Genomic DNA, 17307 nt, shown 5'->3' on the forward strand with positions numbered 1-17307 from the left:
ACCGAATACCTATGAATATCTCGTACCTTTTTTCATGATTATCTAAAGATGTGTTCGCACCTTTTGACCATTTAATGATTCGTTTAGCGTTAAAGTGTTAAAAACTAAATTATCCATTAGTTAAATATGAAATAATATGATCTCAGTTTTTGTCTCTATGGAACATGGTCATCATCGTTCAATAAAGTGAATTTCTGATTTCATTTGTTTATCTTGTCATTCTCATCCAAGTTAAAAAAAAAAACACAATTCTATTTGACAGGTTAATGAGCTCTGTTCGTTTAAACTCACTGATTGAAACTACGGATGGTGTGAAATTGAACAATGTTTGCATTTTTGACAACTTGTTTTTGTTTTTATTTATTTATGAAACAAACAAATTAAAGAATTTAAAAAACAGCAGCGTGAAGATGTTGCATTAATTCTATCAAAAGTAAATAGACCATAATTTAAAACTTAACCAAATCACAGATTAGCACACTTTATAGTCACTTCACTATATGGCCAAATGTAATTAATTCCTCCAGTGACTTTGTGATGTGTCTTTTGTCGTGAGCTGTATATTCACCAGAGCATGGAAAATAAGAATTTTCCGTCACCATTCTTTAGTTTAGTTCTTCAGTTCTTTTTAATATTTCTTCCCGGACAGACACAAAATGTCTTTTAATCAACTCTACCAACTAAAATATTTAATTATCGGTGCGATTTTCTGCAAGTTCATTTCATTTGGACAAAGTTCCCTGGATTCATTTCAATTCGATGTTAACGATATTTTAAATGAAAAATTCATGCCAGCCCATTTATTGGCTCAAGAATTGGAAACATTTCTTAAGGGCTCATCGAATCTAACCCGCGAACAATTTTATAAGCCTGATGACAGCTACGAGACAACAAGTTGTAATTTTACAACTGCTTTTTCAACAATGGGATTTCATCGGAAGATGATGAATGAATATTTGGCTACGAATTTTTTGGCCAAACAAATTTTAACTGAATTTCCTTTGGACACTGTTGTTCAGCCGATAGAAAGACGGATTGGTGCACCATCATCAGCAACAACTAATTTAACGGAAGAGGTTGACAGTTCTGTTAAAACTAGCCTTCATCGGCAGGGGAAATACATTCAAAATGAAATGTTAGAAGATCCTGGTTCCGCTAGTTATCGCAGTTGGTTGGACAAGTAAGTAAAAGTTGAAAATACTTTAAAATTGAAGTTCTATTTTATAAAAATTCACTCGTATTCAAAATTTGTATGTCTTAAAAATTAAATTATTTGTTTATGTTGGACCTGTTCCGTTTAGAGATTTAAATCTAATTTGAAGAAAGTATTAGACGCAATCAAAAATTGTTAATTTTTAATTTTTTGATTTGATATTATTTCTTGTCCGTAAAGAAGTTTCTGATAAATGTTACAACTGCCAGGAATAAACGAATTAATTGAAAACAGCTGCCATGTTTTTAGAAGTATTTTGATATTCTAAATTTTTAACACAACTTTCATTTTAATTGCATAATCGAATTAATTTTTATCATGCCACTATTGCACAAACTGACGCACAGTGCGTCGAGTCAATAGAAAGCAAGGAAAATAAACAAAGCTCAGATTAAGTTTTTTGTTTTTTATGTTTATGATTTATTAAAACAAAAAATAATTCATTCATTCATTCATTTATTTATTGTAGATTAAGGTACAAAAGTCTTACATATAACTTACATTCTTAAGAGTTTTAGAACTTAACATTTTGTTCTTTTCAGCTTTAATACATTTGTATACAATAAAAATAGATTAATTTATATAATATTAAATTAAGGGAAATTTCTACAAAACAAAACCCTTATGTAATACTTATAATCTAAATTGCACATAGGTCATTTATTAGACTGTTGTCCGAGAATTGACATTTATACATAAAATCTGATACATATTTTATAGAAGCGTTAGCAACAAGGTTGACATTAGTTTTTTCATGTAATTTCAATGTTGAAAATCGTTTAGGTAATTTAAGAATAATTTTAAGTACTTTATTTTGTATTATTTGTAATTTGTTTTTATGACAGGTCGCGCAATCGTACCAGACAGGAACACCGTACAATAAGATAGGTTGAAAGATTGTTTTATATAAAATGAGTTTGTTTTCTGTACTAAGCTTTGAACTTCGACTAATAAATGGGTAAAGTATTCTAATATACATATTGATTTTGTTTATGGTATCTATAGTATGTTTTTGAAAAGTTAACTTTTTATCCAATGTGATACCCAAGTATTTACATTGACTTTCCCACTGTATATTGGTATTATAAAATTTAAGGCAAGTTGATGGTAAATAACTGCTTTTCCTGCGACGTGTAAAAAAAACGGCTTGAGACTTAGTAGCATTGGCTTTAATTTTCCATTTCTTAAAATAGATTTCAATCTCTTTAAGTGATGTTTGCAATGAAGACGTAATATTTACAGGGTTTACATTGGTAGAGTATATTGCAGTATCATCTGCAAACATTGCCCAATGTGTATTGTTACATGTGGCCATAAAATCTGACACAAAAATATTGAAAAGAATAGGACCCAAAACTGATCCTTGAACGACACCAAAAGGAATATCCAAATATTCTGAATTACGGTCTCCAATAAATACAGAAAATAGTCTGTCTTTCAAAAAACTTTGGATCATTTTGATCAAGAATAGAGGAAATCTACACATTTTCATTTTATATATACGTGCTTCATGCCAAACAGTGTCAAATGCTTTCTCAATGTCCAACAAAACCAACCCTGTTGACATTTTTGAAGCCAAGCCTTTTTTTATATGATTTTTTAATCTAACAACTTGATGATTTGTACTATGTCCCGATCGAAAGCCAAATTGTTGTTTTGGCAGTACTTGATTTTCTGTTATGTGTTTAACTAAATAGTTTTTAACTACTTTTTCTAAAATCTTACCTATATTGCTTAGCAAACTAATTGGGCGATAGCTAAATGGATTTGTTTTGGGTTTTCCAGGTTTTTTTTAAATTGATTTGGAAAATAGTTTAAAGTTAAGCATGCACTTAATATAAAAGTTAAAAAAAATGAACCCCTTCCTTGGAAGTTCCTTAAGATATTTATTTTGTAGCTTGTCAATTCCAACGGCTTTATTAGTTTTAGTTGTTCTAATTATGTCTCGGACTTTAGTAGGTGTTGTAAGGTACCTACTTTCAAGGGGCGATTCTGTTAAATCTATTTCATTAATATACTCTTGCACTGTGGAAATTGTTTGATCATCACTCAAGTGAGCAGTAATTAAATTGTTTTTATGAAAGCAAGATGCAAGTAAATTCAACTTTTCATCTTGGTTGTAAACTTTAACATCACCATTATAAAGCGCTGGAATGTTTGAATGCTTTTTAGAAATAACTTTACTTACTTTCCAAAATGGTTTGGACCCCTTTTTAAAAGAAAAAAGTAATACATTCCACCTTCTATTTCTATGGATAAGGATTTCATTTTTAATTTGCTTATTTAGTTTCGAAACCATATCACTATAATAGGTCTGTCTATATCTTATCCAGCATCTTCTAGCTGTGTTTCTTAAACGTATGAGAACTAGAATGTTGTTGGGTAAAGAAATATCTGAGTTGTTCTTAAGAGTTCTTTGAGGAACAGATTTATCAACTACATCATTAATAATGTCGACAAAGTTTTGTAAGTACATATCAATTTGATATGTTTGATTAATTTCATTTAACGATAAATTTTGTGTGTCGATATTATTTGAAACATGTGCCCTATACAGATTCCAATTAGCAGCTGAGAATACATATCTTTTTTGCAAGTTAAACATAGAAGTTGTGCTGGTAAATTATGTCTGCACTGGTAAATGATCTGAACTTAGGGCTGTGAGTGTGATAGGTTGAGTAAAAGATTCATTTCTGTTTGTAAAAAAGAAATCCAAAACTGATGGATTTTTGTTTGGGTCAGTTGGTATATATGTAGGGTTTACAGGGCTTATTAAATAACTATTATTCTGTGTAGTCATAATATCGTTCAAAATATTACCCCAAGAATTTGCCCTTAAGCAGTTCCACGACTGATGTCTGGAGTTAAGATCGCCACCTATCAAAACATTATCTTTGATACGCATCAGCTTTAAAATATCTTTTTTAAACATGGTTTTTCTTTCAGAATTAGTATTTTTACCAGGAAAATAAACGGAAAATATATCAAGAGATATACTTTCGCTTATTTGTACCCTTATCTCAACACATTCAATAATTTCTAAGTTCAATGTTCCTACTATTTGTTGACAAATTTCTTTTTTTGCCTAAATTGCTACTCCCCCTCCCATGTCACTTTCCCTATCTCGTCTATAGCAGTTGTAATTTATATGAGTTAAATCTATTTCAGGCTTAAGCCATGTTTCTGTAAGCAAAGCTATGTCAACATTGTTGCGAATCAAGAAATCAAATAATTCTAATTTTTTTTTTGCGAACGCCTCTTGCGTTCCAAGTTATTATCTTAAGGTTCTTATTAAACATTTTGATTGTATACATATTTTAATGCTAACATAGTTATAACATTAAATTGGTCAGCTTTTGATTTACATAGATTAAGTTTTGGCATCATTGCATTAAGTAATGACTTAAGTTCATTTGGAGAAAATAAATTATTTTGTTTATAGTTACACTGGTCATTCTTGTTACTATAATGTTGTTGTTGTTGTACTGGCACAGCTTCTGATTCTGTAGGAGTCTGTATTAAAAATGTTCTACTTCTAGCTTTGTTTTTATGTTGGTTCGTTGGAAGAGCAGGAAAGTCACTCAAAGAGAAAATTTGACGATTTGTTTGAGAGACTGAGCCGCTCTTGTGTAAATTATGTGGTTTAGAGTTGTTTCGATTTGCAATTTGTTTTCTAATTTCGAGGAAATTTGAGCGCATTTTACAAATTGGATCGTTAGCCTTATGATCTCCATTACAATTTGCACATTTACTGATGTCAGGTTTATCACAATCATCAAGTTTATGATTCCCAGTACAGTTGAGACAAAACGTTTTTACATTGCAATGCTTCTCTCCGTGGCCGAACATCTGGCATTTATAGCATTGAGTAACTTTGTTTGGATAGTGTCTTTTGTAGTCCCATTTGACTATCATTTTGAAGATGGTTGGATGTTGTTTTTTAAGATCACTTAGTTTAATTGAACCATGTTCAATATAAATTATATATTTGTAACTTACATAATTAGTAAATGTCTGCACAGTGATAGGTTTTACGTCGGTACATTGGATACCTCGAGAAATTAGTTCATTCTTAAGTGTTTCACTAGGGTAAAGATCGAGACCCGAAAACACTACCTTAAATGGTCTATTATGTTTTTTTTGAAATGTATAAAACTCATAGTTTTTCTTTTTGAGTTCAATCATAATTTTTTCATATGATTCAAGTGAAAGACACATTACTTTTTGCCCCAAAGAGATATTTTTAAGAACATAGTCTTCGATTTGCATTGATTGTAGTAATAATCTTATCACTTCACTTTTAGTTTTTAGAATCACTATTGGTGGAATAGATTCTGGCTTTTTTACATTGGATGTAACATTGTTTTTTTGGACACCTTCATCGTGGTCCATAATACTTTGCAATGGTGCAAAAGAATTTCTGCGATCTCCATTCATATTAAATGAAAATGATTGAGATCCTTTGTAAGTAATTTTTTTGCTTGGATGGACGAAATCAATCATCATCCAAGTGATCATTTACACGTTTCAATGAAGAAATGTTGTTTTTTTTTTATTATTCGTCTCAGATAGCTAATACACGTATTGATCGCGCTGGCGTTAGCACAAGACTGAAAACAAAAAATAAAGTTTACACAAAGTAATAAAGTAAAAATATAGTTTTCAAATAATTTTAAATTTAAAATTGAAAAAAATAAATAAAATATTCTTAATCATCACAAGAACAATCATGTTCTTCACTAAAAATAAGGAAGTTTTTTATATTTGCATCAAAATATCTTTGTTTGCGCACAATTTTTCTTTGTAATGAAACGAGTGGATCAGATATTTACAACAAATAATTTATGTTGTTCAGCCTCGTGGACTTTCTTGCATGACAGAGCCTAGTGCGACGAAAAGTCTTGTGTAAGCCCGCTAGTGCTTCCTCAGACATTCGTCCAATTGGTATTTGAAAACTTTTCATAATTATACATACAATTACAATTACATACAATTAAGTAAAGGTTCTTTGTTTCACAGAGTAACAAATAGAATTTTTCAAGGTCGATTTCAGCACCCGATGAAATAACACGAAAAATTATTGAAAATCTTTCAATCTTTGTTATTTCAGAACTTTGTTTAGGGTCAGAAAAAAAAGTTCTGGCAGTATTGCCATCATTGGCTAAACCAAAACCTTGCCTAAGACGGCCCTCATTTAAATCCATTTTTGCCTTAAATTCTGACTGGATTCGTTTTTTTTACTCTTTGAACACAGTTTTGTTTTCTTCTCCTTGAACTCGCCATTTTTTAAAATTTAATCTATATGCAATATGTAACATGCATTCAAATGTTCTTATTCAAAGATGAAGAGTGGATAAGCCAAACCGATAGTTGTCTTCCTTAGGAGTTTTCTCGTAACACTTGACTGTGTTCATTTCGCTGGGTAATGCACCACAGATGTAGAATTTTGAAGAAGAGTTGGTTTCCGACAGCACATTACACTTCCATCAACCATGGTTAAGTGAAATTCGAATGAAACTCTGAAGCTATGCCCAGCTATACACACAGTAATTTCACCAAGTTGGTTTATTTTAGCTTGCATGTTAGCCTACAATACAAAATAGATCCAGGTCGATCATTTATCCAAAGAGATTCTCCCGAATCAATGTCAATTAATTTTAAGAGAGCAAATGCGACCAAGAATAAATATTCCTCCGAATTGTCTGCATTGTCAAATCTAATTTTATAGACACTGTGGCTACCACTTCCGTTAAAGCCCTACTTGCAGACCAATCTGGCTGTTGTGTCTTTTCTGATAATAACAGATTTTGATATGCTTTCAACGGTTTTAGCCATAACATCTTCAAAATCCACCTCAGCAGATGTTTTATTCACAATTGATTTTGGAAACATACCTTGTTTTATCTGGCGTAGAGCGTAGATGCTTGGAAAACAATCTTTGTGTAGAGTGTTTACAGCGTTTCTCAAAACTTGGTAGCTTCGTTCATTTAAATCCAGGTCAAGGTACAGTGTCAAAGCTTCTTCGGATGAAAAAAACTTATTTTCTTCCACTATTGACCTTGAAGACTATGAATTTGTGGCTGCTTGTGTTGATGCAAACCTTAGTTTGTCAAAAGATCTTGTCTTTACCAGATCTTCCACTCTCTGCTTCTTAGTTTTTTTGCAACATTCGTCAAAGGGTTTTATCGGCCTTCCACGTTTAGTTTTTAGATTTTGGTTATTAAATTTAATGTGAGAAATGCTGTCTGGAAAAGAGTGCATTCTAGAAAACGATCAAGCTTCCTACTACACTTTTGCCACCTTTTTTTTATGTTTGAACAAAATGTAAAAACATGTCTTCTTAAATTGGCTTTATTTCTTGCATCCTCAATTACGTTTTTTTTTTAATAAACTCTAGAACAGCAGCAAATCTGTTGGTAGACTGGGTTGACCATTGCTGAAAAAGCTCCCTATCGTTAATCATCCTTTAAATAAACAGGGGAGTAAATGGCGTTAAAAAAAAGGCGCAAGTTGGCGCAGGGAATTTTTACACCTTCGGAAAGCCCACACTGTTAGCTTCACTTAACAAAAAAAAATTTCACGACAACCAGCAACACTCCTTTTAAAATCACTACTGAAGGTTGAATAGTAGCTCATTAAAGAGGTGCATGTTAGCCTTACCGGTTTATTTAGATAATTATTTTACTCTGCAGGCCAAGGCTCCAAGAACCAGTGCAAACGTTCTCGATTTGAATAATCAACTAAGCTCATGTTTGGGGTGGGCAGCAACAGGGGTAAATATTATCTTACAAAAAAGTTACAATTCACTTATTAGTGACTTTACCATGACTTTGGCCTGTATTATAATCATGTTTAGTTAGACTAATTTTTTATTTTTTTCCATTGATCGACGCACTGTGTGAAGTACGGAAATCTCCCGGAAATGTATGATTTCTTTAGCGACGTTTAGTGTTTCTTTTTTGGGCCACAAGTGGAGCATGTTTCAGGTATTTCAAACTTTTCTTCACTCGGTAATCTTGATGAAACTTAACTAATTTGAAGTACACGACGAACAGAGGTTTTGATATCCCTCTGAAGGTGATCGTTTTGTACACTACGTTCTAAGTCCGGTTTTGTAAGCTGTTCTGCCAACTTTTTCATAAACTTGAGTTAGTTTTCAATCTTTTAGGTTTGATTGCTCCAGTTCATGACGAAAGCATTCGATGCAGATATGTAATCTGTAAAATATAGTAATATAGCAATCTCGAAACCATGACTACAGCTATATTTATCTTTGTGCCGAATAGAAATAAAATGACATGGTGATATCCTTGGTAAAACCAAAGAGCTCGGGGGTATCTCACCTTAGTTTTTTTTTCAGAGTACCCAAAAAAGTCAGGCATTTTGTTTTCAAGATGTTGATCAGTTCCTATTGGTTTTTCCGATTGGGGAGACAAGGGTTAGAACTGCAGGAGTTGGTCTTAACAATCTCTTTTCTTCTTGAGTCAAATCTTTTCCATCATTTTTAGACCAAATCTTGCTGGTCCTTTGACATAAACATTTTGAATTTGCAGCAACCGCGAAAAGCTACCAAAATTTTATCTTTACAGGCACAAGTTCCAATCGTGTAAACTTCTTGACAGTTTTTTTTTACAAAACAATAAAAAAGTTCAGAAATAGGAGCAGACAAGTCAAAAACAAAATCATCTTCGACTTTAAAGTGAATGCTAATGTTATGCAAGGCACATGCTACATTTATAATTTGTGCTGATTTTTGCGGGGAATAGTGGGGCTGACGTGCTGTGAGTATGCACCGTGATCGATGTTTTGAGGACTCCCGACTTCAGTGGAACGAAATGGAGTTATAACTATAAGCCAGAATTAAAGTGGGTATCCGGCATCAACCGTAACAAATCCAGACATTAACGTTATTTGTCTGAGATAAAAGTTTGTTTTCAACAAACCTAAAATCCAAGCGTTTCTTTCTCTATCACCATATTTGCTTTCAAAATATGTTTTCGCTGGACTTAAATTAAACACATGAGAATCGTGGTTTGATCCCGGGTACCTTGTGTCTATAAACCTCACAAGCATCTTGTTTTAGCAATTCTGACCTTACAAATATGTATAGGCTAGCATTCATACCACCATAGCTTTTATACTGAAGAACTCTTTTCTACTTTAGTACAGGAACTTCTCTTCCGCTGGTGCAATAATTTTGACATGGGTTCCATCCACGCACATTATAGTACTTGGAAAACTTGAGTAGAAGTCAATCTTTGCTTGACGTGTCTCAACCTCCGTCATTTCCAATCTAATCCAATTTTATTTTAAAAACATTTATCACAATTTTAAAATTTGTGGAAATGGTTGACTGAGCCATTGCGATGTCAAAATCTTTGCCAACGTCATATTGGTATCCTCCTTCCGCAATGAATCTCAAAATGGATATAAATCTGCTGATTGGGGTGATTGAACTCGAAAACACGCAAAGATCAAGTGCTTGATCCAGGATTATGTTATCCATGTTTGTTGCGCTGCATTTTTTGTGTTCGTCGTCTTCGTGTATTTTCTAAATTTATTACAAAGATTGCAACGGCAATACTATCCATTTTTAAAGACAAAAACAAATAAAAACAAGAACAAATCGAATGATGAAAAACGAGCTTTTATTTATTTTTCTTATTTTGACGCAAATCAGCTGATTTTGACACTTCGCAATTAGTATTTCTGTGTGGCAATGCTTTTTTCATTTCGTTCGGGGCTTTTGATGTACATATGTAAATATATTCGTGTTCGCAGCGTTTTCGGGGACTCGCAACGAGGGACTCTGTGATAGGGGTGAATATTTACTTACTTAAGGTGGCGCTACAGTCCGGGGCGGACCTGGGCCTCAACCAACAAGCGTCTCCAGCCAGCTCGGTCCCTAGCTGGCTGTCTACAGTTTCGCACGCCAAGTTGGTTGAGGTCCTCTCCCACCTGGGGCGCCACCTGAGTCGCGGTCTTCCTCTACTGCGCCGCCGTCCCTCGGGATTGGATTCGAAGACCTTCCGGGCTGGAGCGTTGATGTCCATCCGCTCTACATGACCTAGCCATCTAAGCCGTTGGACTTTAATTTTGCTAACTAGGTCAGTGTCGCTGTACAACCCGTACAGTTCGTCGTTATATCTTCTCCTCCATTCTCCATCTATGGGCACGGGACCAAAAATTACAAAAATTGACAGGGTCCAGGCCTCAGCGCCATAAATGAGAACCGGGATGATGAGTGTCTTATAGATGGTGATTTTACATGCTCGCCATCTAAGCCGTTGGACTTTAATTTTGCTAACTAGGTCAGTGTCGATGTACAGCCCGTACAGTTCGTCGTTATATCTTCTCCTCCATTCTCCATCTATGCGCACGGGACCAAAAATTACCCGCATCCTAAGACGCTTTCATCTTTCTTTGACAGGGTCCAGGCCTCAGCGCCATAAATGAGAACCGGGATGATGAGTGTCTTATAGATGGTGATTTTACATGCTCGAGAGAGGACTTTACTTCTCAATTGCCTTCTAAGTCCAAAGATGCAGCGATTTGCAAGAGTTATTCTTCGTTTGATTTCAGCGCTGGTGATTTCAGTGTTGGTGTTGTCTGCATTAATAGCGGTGCCTAAGTAGACAAAGTCCTTAACTACCTCAAAGTTATAGCTGTCCATGGTGACGTTTTGTCCAATACGTCGTCGTTCAGTGTCCTTTTTTGATGACAGCATATACTTGGTCTTGCCCTCATTGACCACTTAACCCATCTTCTTCGCTTCCGTCGCAATGCTCAAAAACGCTCCACTGACATCACGCTTTGATCTTCCAATTATGTCAATATCATCTGCGTATCCGAGTAATTGGATGGACCTTTGGAAGATTGTGCCTCTAGTGTTGACGGTTGAGTTTTGCACAATTCTTTCCAGAACGATGTTGAAGAAGTCGCATGACAGTGCATCGCCTTGTCTAAAACCTTTTTTGACATCAAATGCATCGGTAAGATCTTTTCCGACCTTGATAGAGCAGCGTGCATTCTCCATCGTCATTCTGCACAAACGGATAAGTTTGACAGGGATGCCAAAACTAGACATTGCTCGGTAGAGCTCTGCCCTATAGATGCTGTCATACGCGGCTTTAAAATCGATAAAGAGATGGTGGGTATCGATTTGAAGCTCGTTGGTTTTTTCCAAGATCTGCCGTAGTGTGAATATTTGGTCGATAGTGAACTTTCCTGGTCTGAAGCCATACTGATAAGTACCAATCAGGTTGTTGACGAATGGCTTCAGACGTTTACATAATACGGCAGAAAGGATCTTATACGCAATGTTAAGGAGACTGATGCCTCTGTAGTTGGCGCAGTTTAGAGGGTCTCCTTTCTTATGTATCGGGCACACTATGCTGAGATTCCACTCATCGGGCATGCTTTCTTCCGACCATATTTTGCGGATGAGTTGGTGCATGCTCCGTACCAAGTCTTCGCCAGCAAAAACTACCAAAAACATTATTTTCTACAAAATAAACTCCTCAGGCAAGCTGCAATGATGGACTTGTTCTTTACTTGTATTTTGTATTGTAAAGAAATAGAACTTATTCTATTTTCAATTTGACAAGGAACCCTTTTACACAAAACATGAAATGGAGTTATTTCAAAAAATTAATAAATTGAAAAAGTAAATAATTTCAATTTTTACGTAGTTGAAAAATGAAAAAAAAAAACATGATCAGCTGTCATTTTGACATAAGTGGACTTGACTTGATAATTAAAGACATTTTTCTTGGCTTAAAATCCAGTCAACTCTCCAATAAAAATGCCGTAGTTAAAAGGTTATTTTTTGGCAGCTGTCCAATCACATCTTAGAAAATTGACTTACCTACAAGTTCCTATGCAATAGAAAATTACTTCACTTTCAAATTCCATACGTCATCTGAACTTGTTAACAATTTTTTTTAAACGTTTTATGAAGGATTTTTAATGATTTTACAGGACAACGATGCTAGATGACATTCAACGTCAATTTACAGACAATGCTCAAAATCAAATCGCCGATTTTAAGCCCCTTCAACAAGGAATCAGCCCAATTAAAAAAGCAATTGACAGTGACGATGAAGGTCTGGAGGAGGAAGACTTTGATGAAGGTGACATAACTGGATATGCATATACTGGAGGTGTATCAATGGACTCTGTACGATTTTAAATTCAAAAAAAGATCAAAATTCTGGAGTAATGAAGCTTTAAATAACCATCTAATATTTTCTTAGGGTCCAAATTATCCAAATGCCTTGCCACCTCCACGTCATCATCTTCCTTTCGATGCAACCAACAACATTCAGCATATGCAGCCAGTTTATCCGACTGCAGTCAGTAAAAATGGTAACTTTCACATAGACTTGAAATTCACATTTTGTAAGTATATTTGTAAAAGTAATCAATTTACAGGATACTATCCTCCAAGTGGTCAAGAGAATAGCTACGAAAACAGCTATGGACAAACCCATCACGTACAACCAGCGGCTCCACAGCAAACCAAAGAAATCGGTCTGAAGGATATCTTAGATATAGCTCTGACAACTTTGGCATTTCTATCCTTTGGAATGTTCATCCTTCAAGTTCTTATGTGCATAACAATGGTTTGTTTTTTCCAACTTTATTCTTGACTTTGTTATAAATGTCTGTAAATTAAACGTTAGAATAAAGAGGATACTAGTAGCATGATGATGATGCCAATGGAAGCTACTGACACTGGAACAATGACACCAACAAATGAGGGTGCCACTGAAGAAATTCGTAGGAGAAAAAGGAATCTGCCGGAGAATCCAAGAATTAAAATGGTTTGTATTTTAAGCGTGGGAAGTATTACCAAATTGTAGTGAAAAAATTTGTACTTGTCAAATTTAAATTTGAGTGACAGCTGCCAAAAATCTTTTATTGGAAATCCCTGTACCTACATAACTTGTTTAGTGAAATAAAATGAATTCAATTTGTTTTTAAAGATGAATGACCTTTCCCGCCGTGTGTTGCATTCAATCGACGCAGTTCTAATGATGCCTACGGACAATGGAAGATGTCAATTTCGAACTTTGTGCGATATGAATAAATACGCTCGTGAGCAGAAAAACGGTCAAAAAGTGTGGATTCCAATGTGGAGGTACATATTTGATGTTTTTGAAATTTCATTACGGTTTCATACGTGCATTATTCATAACGTTACGTTTTTTCTATTTTCTTATTAAAGTTTGGGAATCAGCTGGTTCTCGTCCAAGATGACAAAACCAAATACAACAACCGGTAATCCAATATTAGAAAGTTTGAAGGCATCTGTTGTTGGACTTGGCAATGGTGACTGCAAGAATATTTATCCCGACTGTCAAATGGAAATTCCGGCAGATGAACGAAGTAAAATTGAAAGAAAAAGAAAAAAACGTGATTTAAGGGATCGTTTTCACGGAAAAAGTTAGTGCATACTATTTTAAAACAATAAATTAATGCTGATGACATAATCTATTTTGTACTCATAAATATCTTTTGCAAAATAAAGCACCCTATATCGTCCATGATATTTAACATTTATTTGTGGAAAAAATTGTATTCTATTTAATAAATTAATATAAACTCACATTTGCTTTTGTTTAACTGACAGTTGTTCTGTACTTAAAGGATTTCTTATTTTGGGAGTCTTATTGTGATAGCCATACAAATATATTACCTTTGCAAAAAAATATGCACATTCCAAACACTATTAAAATTGGGATATTTACAACCAGTCGAAGAACTTTCCGTTTTTTGTCAAATATTTTAAAGAAAAAATTATCAATATAAAGCGGCATATACACGCATCAAAATCTCATCAAGCATTTAAGAGTGTGTTTGTGAAATGGAAACACGTATAGAGCGTGTGTATGCTTGACGCGAAATCAAAATGTTTTGATTTTTCTTCAATCAGGGGTCTTTGCTTGACAAGTCTTTGAAGAGTGTGTATTCGTGATTGGTTGATTGATCAAGCATCATTCTTGTTTTTGCGTTGCTAGTGTGAAGACATTATTCGGAAGGATTTTTTTAATGTGCAGGATGGAGGATACAAATTTGTTGTTAGAATTAATTGAAGTTTACCGTTCCCTGCCAGCGTTGAGGAACATTAAGTCGAAGGAGTATAGCAACCGATATTTGAAAAATGAACAGTACGAAGTGCTCCTTCTGAAATACAAAGAAAAGTATCCCGAAGAGACCAAAAAGGATGTGACGCAAAAAATTAATGTTCTGCGGACGAACTATAGAAGGGAGCTGAAAAGGATATTGGCGCTGGAAAAAACCGGAGCAGGAAGAAGTGAAGAAAATGATCCAACTCTTTTCTATTTTGAGGCAATGGATTTCATACGCGACAACGAGAAATCCTGCGCATCATGGAGCAGTTTATCTGGTCAAAATGAAACAGAGGTAAGATATTTTTTTTTTAACTTTATTGAAATAGATTTGTTAAATTTATTTTGCCAAGAGACCTGACCTTCATTATTGAAGTAGTCTCAGAAGGTGCCTCTTACCGTCTTTGAGCTACGCGCGGAATTTCGACTAAATGATTTTTCTAAACCGGTCAGTTCAGCTTCGCTTCTCCACGATCCTTGAACTATAGTTCCATTACATAACATCTCTTGGTCAACAGAACCCGGTGGAATATACTGCTTTGGTGCTCTCACCCGCAAGAAGTTGTGTAAATAGCAACACGCTAGTCCGATGGTTTGAACTTTTTTTTGGTGAAAGTGCAATTGTTCTTTGAAGCACTCCGAATCGTGAAACCAATATACCGAAAGCATTTTCTACTATTCGACGAGAGCGGTTTAATCGGTAGTTAAAAACTCGTTGCTGTTTTGTAAGCCCTGATAGTGCAATATGGTTTCATTAAATGGTTCGAGAGCTGAAACGCATCATCTGCAACGAAAACATATGGTAGCTTCATTTTGCTTGTAGGCAGCAGGCAAGGGTCTGGCAAATTTAAATCGTTTTCAAAAAACGGATATTCTGCCGTTGACGCAGACAATTTATTTTATCAACCATAATAAATTCGTAATTCGCGTTGACGACTGCCATAAGCACGATACTGAAAAATTTTTAGTAATTGAAATAAAATGAGCCAGAGTCGGGATGCTTTCTGATTGCAATATGTTTTCCGTCTATTGCTCCCAGACAATTTGGGAAATTCTTACGGAAAAAAACTCGTCCGCAATATTTTTCCACTCTTCTTTTGTTGTAGGCATCTGCAAAAATAAAAATAAAATAATTTTAATTACTTCAAAGATAAATTTGAATGTATGTATATTATTTTTTTTTCTTCAGGAAGTAGAAACGCCAAGAAAAAGAAAGAACTCGGATTCCAGTGACGAACTAATAGCGCTAGCAACCAAGGGACGAATTCCGGAGTATGGCTGATACATGGGCATTTAAATTAAAAAAATTGGATGAAACCCAACGAATTTTTGCTGAAAAATTTATAAATTAAATTCTATTTGAGGGTCAAATGGGTACATTACACAGGAATGCAATGCATCTCAAGCAAGTAGGCCAAGCACATCGTATCAAGCCAGTTATTCCAGATCAGCCCCAGGAAGTTCGTCTTTTTTAGAAATGCCAATATCTCCCAATATACAGAGTTCAGCATCCGAATTTTCATATGCTGATGAAAACTTGGGTTCGGTATCGCCGCAAAACATACATAAAGTATGGGAATCAACGTCAGAGCTGGCAGAGGAGGCAATGGAGTTTTCTCCCCAAAATACTGAAGTTTCTTGGTATTTTTCGTCATTTAAATAATTATTTCTAATTTTGATTTAAAATACAGAGAAAATAATACAAATAAAAAATATTAAAATTGAAAAAAATAAAGTTTTATTTACTTTGATATGATCGGTTAGGACTTCAATAATAGCTTCGCACGTTTCCATGACAATACGACCAATAGACTGTTCAGAAATAGCACTGATGAATTTTAATTCTGCAAATGTATTGCCTGTAGCCAGAAGCCGAAGAGTTATTGACAGACGTTGACTAACAGGTATAGCTTCTCGCATTTCGGTATCTTTTTTGATAATTTTGGGTGTTATCATTTCCAGAAGTTGGTTGTATGTATCCTCGTTCATGCAAACGAAATTTTTAAAGTCACTTGGCGAACTTAATTTCATTTCATTCAAAAGATTTTCATGTGTAAACTGATTTCGTTTTTTCAGCCACTCTTTCATCCAGATCCGTTTTTTTTCGCAAAATTGTGTTCTTCATTTTTAACGCTAGCGCTAGTCCCAGAGCTATGCAACAATCGTCCGTATCGCTCATATTTTTCTAACAAAAAATCCGCACATCCATTCACATCCAAAATCTACGAAGAAATGATGCTTGATGCATCATAATTGATGTGTGTATATTCAACGCGAAAATGAATTTACAATTTATCATTTTTTTGATAGTCAAATTGACTATCATTTTCATTCCGTCTGTGTAAGACGATTCAACTCAATTCAATTCGAATAAACAATTTCAGATTCAAATGGTCAAAATTCATTATTGTCTTGGTAAAATTTTAAATAAAATTGTATTTATTTTTCATTAGGTCGAAAAATATCCGAAAATTTTGGAAACTTTCTTTCCAAAATTCCATTGTATGTAATTACAGTCATTTTTGATATTTGAAACTCAAGATCAACAGTCCCATAGCTCTAAAAATCGGTTTTCTTTCCTCACATAATGAAAATTATAATTGAAACCACCTGGCCATCAAAGTTGAACTGTTTTTATCACAAGAAGCTGAGTTACTCTACCCAATTTTCCAATTCATATGGAGTCTAGAAAATTCTAAGCGAATACCTTATCTTGTTGATCCGCTAGTGCTAGTTTTCAATGACAAGAACTACTCCTGGAAAATTTTAATCCGTTGCACAAGCAAGGATTGAACCTAAGACCTTTAGCATGACAGTTGTTCGCAATAACCTTTACACCACTTGTATTGCAAGCTGAAAATAACTGTCAAAATGTTTTTCATGCAATAAATGTGGATTTGGTAAGCTGATGCACTCAGAAAAGTATTATTGTTTAATTTAAAGTGAAGTTTTTCAACAAAA

At 34.4% G+C, this 17307-nt stretch overlaps 1 protein-coding gene across 1 annotated transcript; it reads left to right on the top strand.

Moving 5' to 3' along the window:
- The first annotated feature begins 333 nt into the window (after positions 1-333).
- LOC129943234 (uncharacterized) lies at positions 334-13744 on the top strand. The gene is made up of 7 exons (XM_056052537.1): positions 334-1180; positions 12194-12392; positions 12469-12580; positions 12647-12837; positions 12898-13038; positions 13201-13355; positions 13443-13744. The coding sequence occupies exons 1-7, from the start codon at positions 657-659 to the stop codon at positions 13663-13665; spliced, it is 1545 nt and encodes a 514-aa protein (XP_055908512.1). The 5' UTR covers positions 334-656; the 3' UTR covers positions 13666-13744.
- The last annotated feature ends 3563 nt before the right edge of the window (positions 13745-17307 follow it).

Source organism: Eupeodes corollae, chromosome 1 (assembly GCF_945859685.1).
Source record: "Eupeodes corollae chromosome 1, idEupCoro1.1, whole genome shotgun sequence".
NCBI lineage: Eukaryota > Metazoa > Arthropoda > Insecta > Diptera > Syrphidae > Eupeodes > Eupeodes corollae.

Excerpts from the sequence above, each read along its gene's own strand:
- LOC129943234 (XM_056052537.1), top strand. The coding sequence starts at position 657 with ATGTCTTTTAATCAACTCTACCAACTAAAATATTTAATTATCGGTGCG. Across the intron at positions 12,581-12,646 it reads GACTGCAGTCAGTAAAAATG|GATACTATCCTCCAAGTGGT; the intron begins GTAACTTTCACA and ends ATCAATTTACAG. Across the intron at positions 13,039-13,200 it reads AGAATCCAAGAATTAAAATG|ATGAATGACCTTTCCCGCCG; the intron begins GTTTGTATTTTA and ends TTGTTTTTAAAG.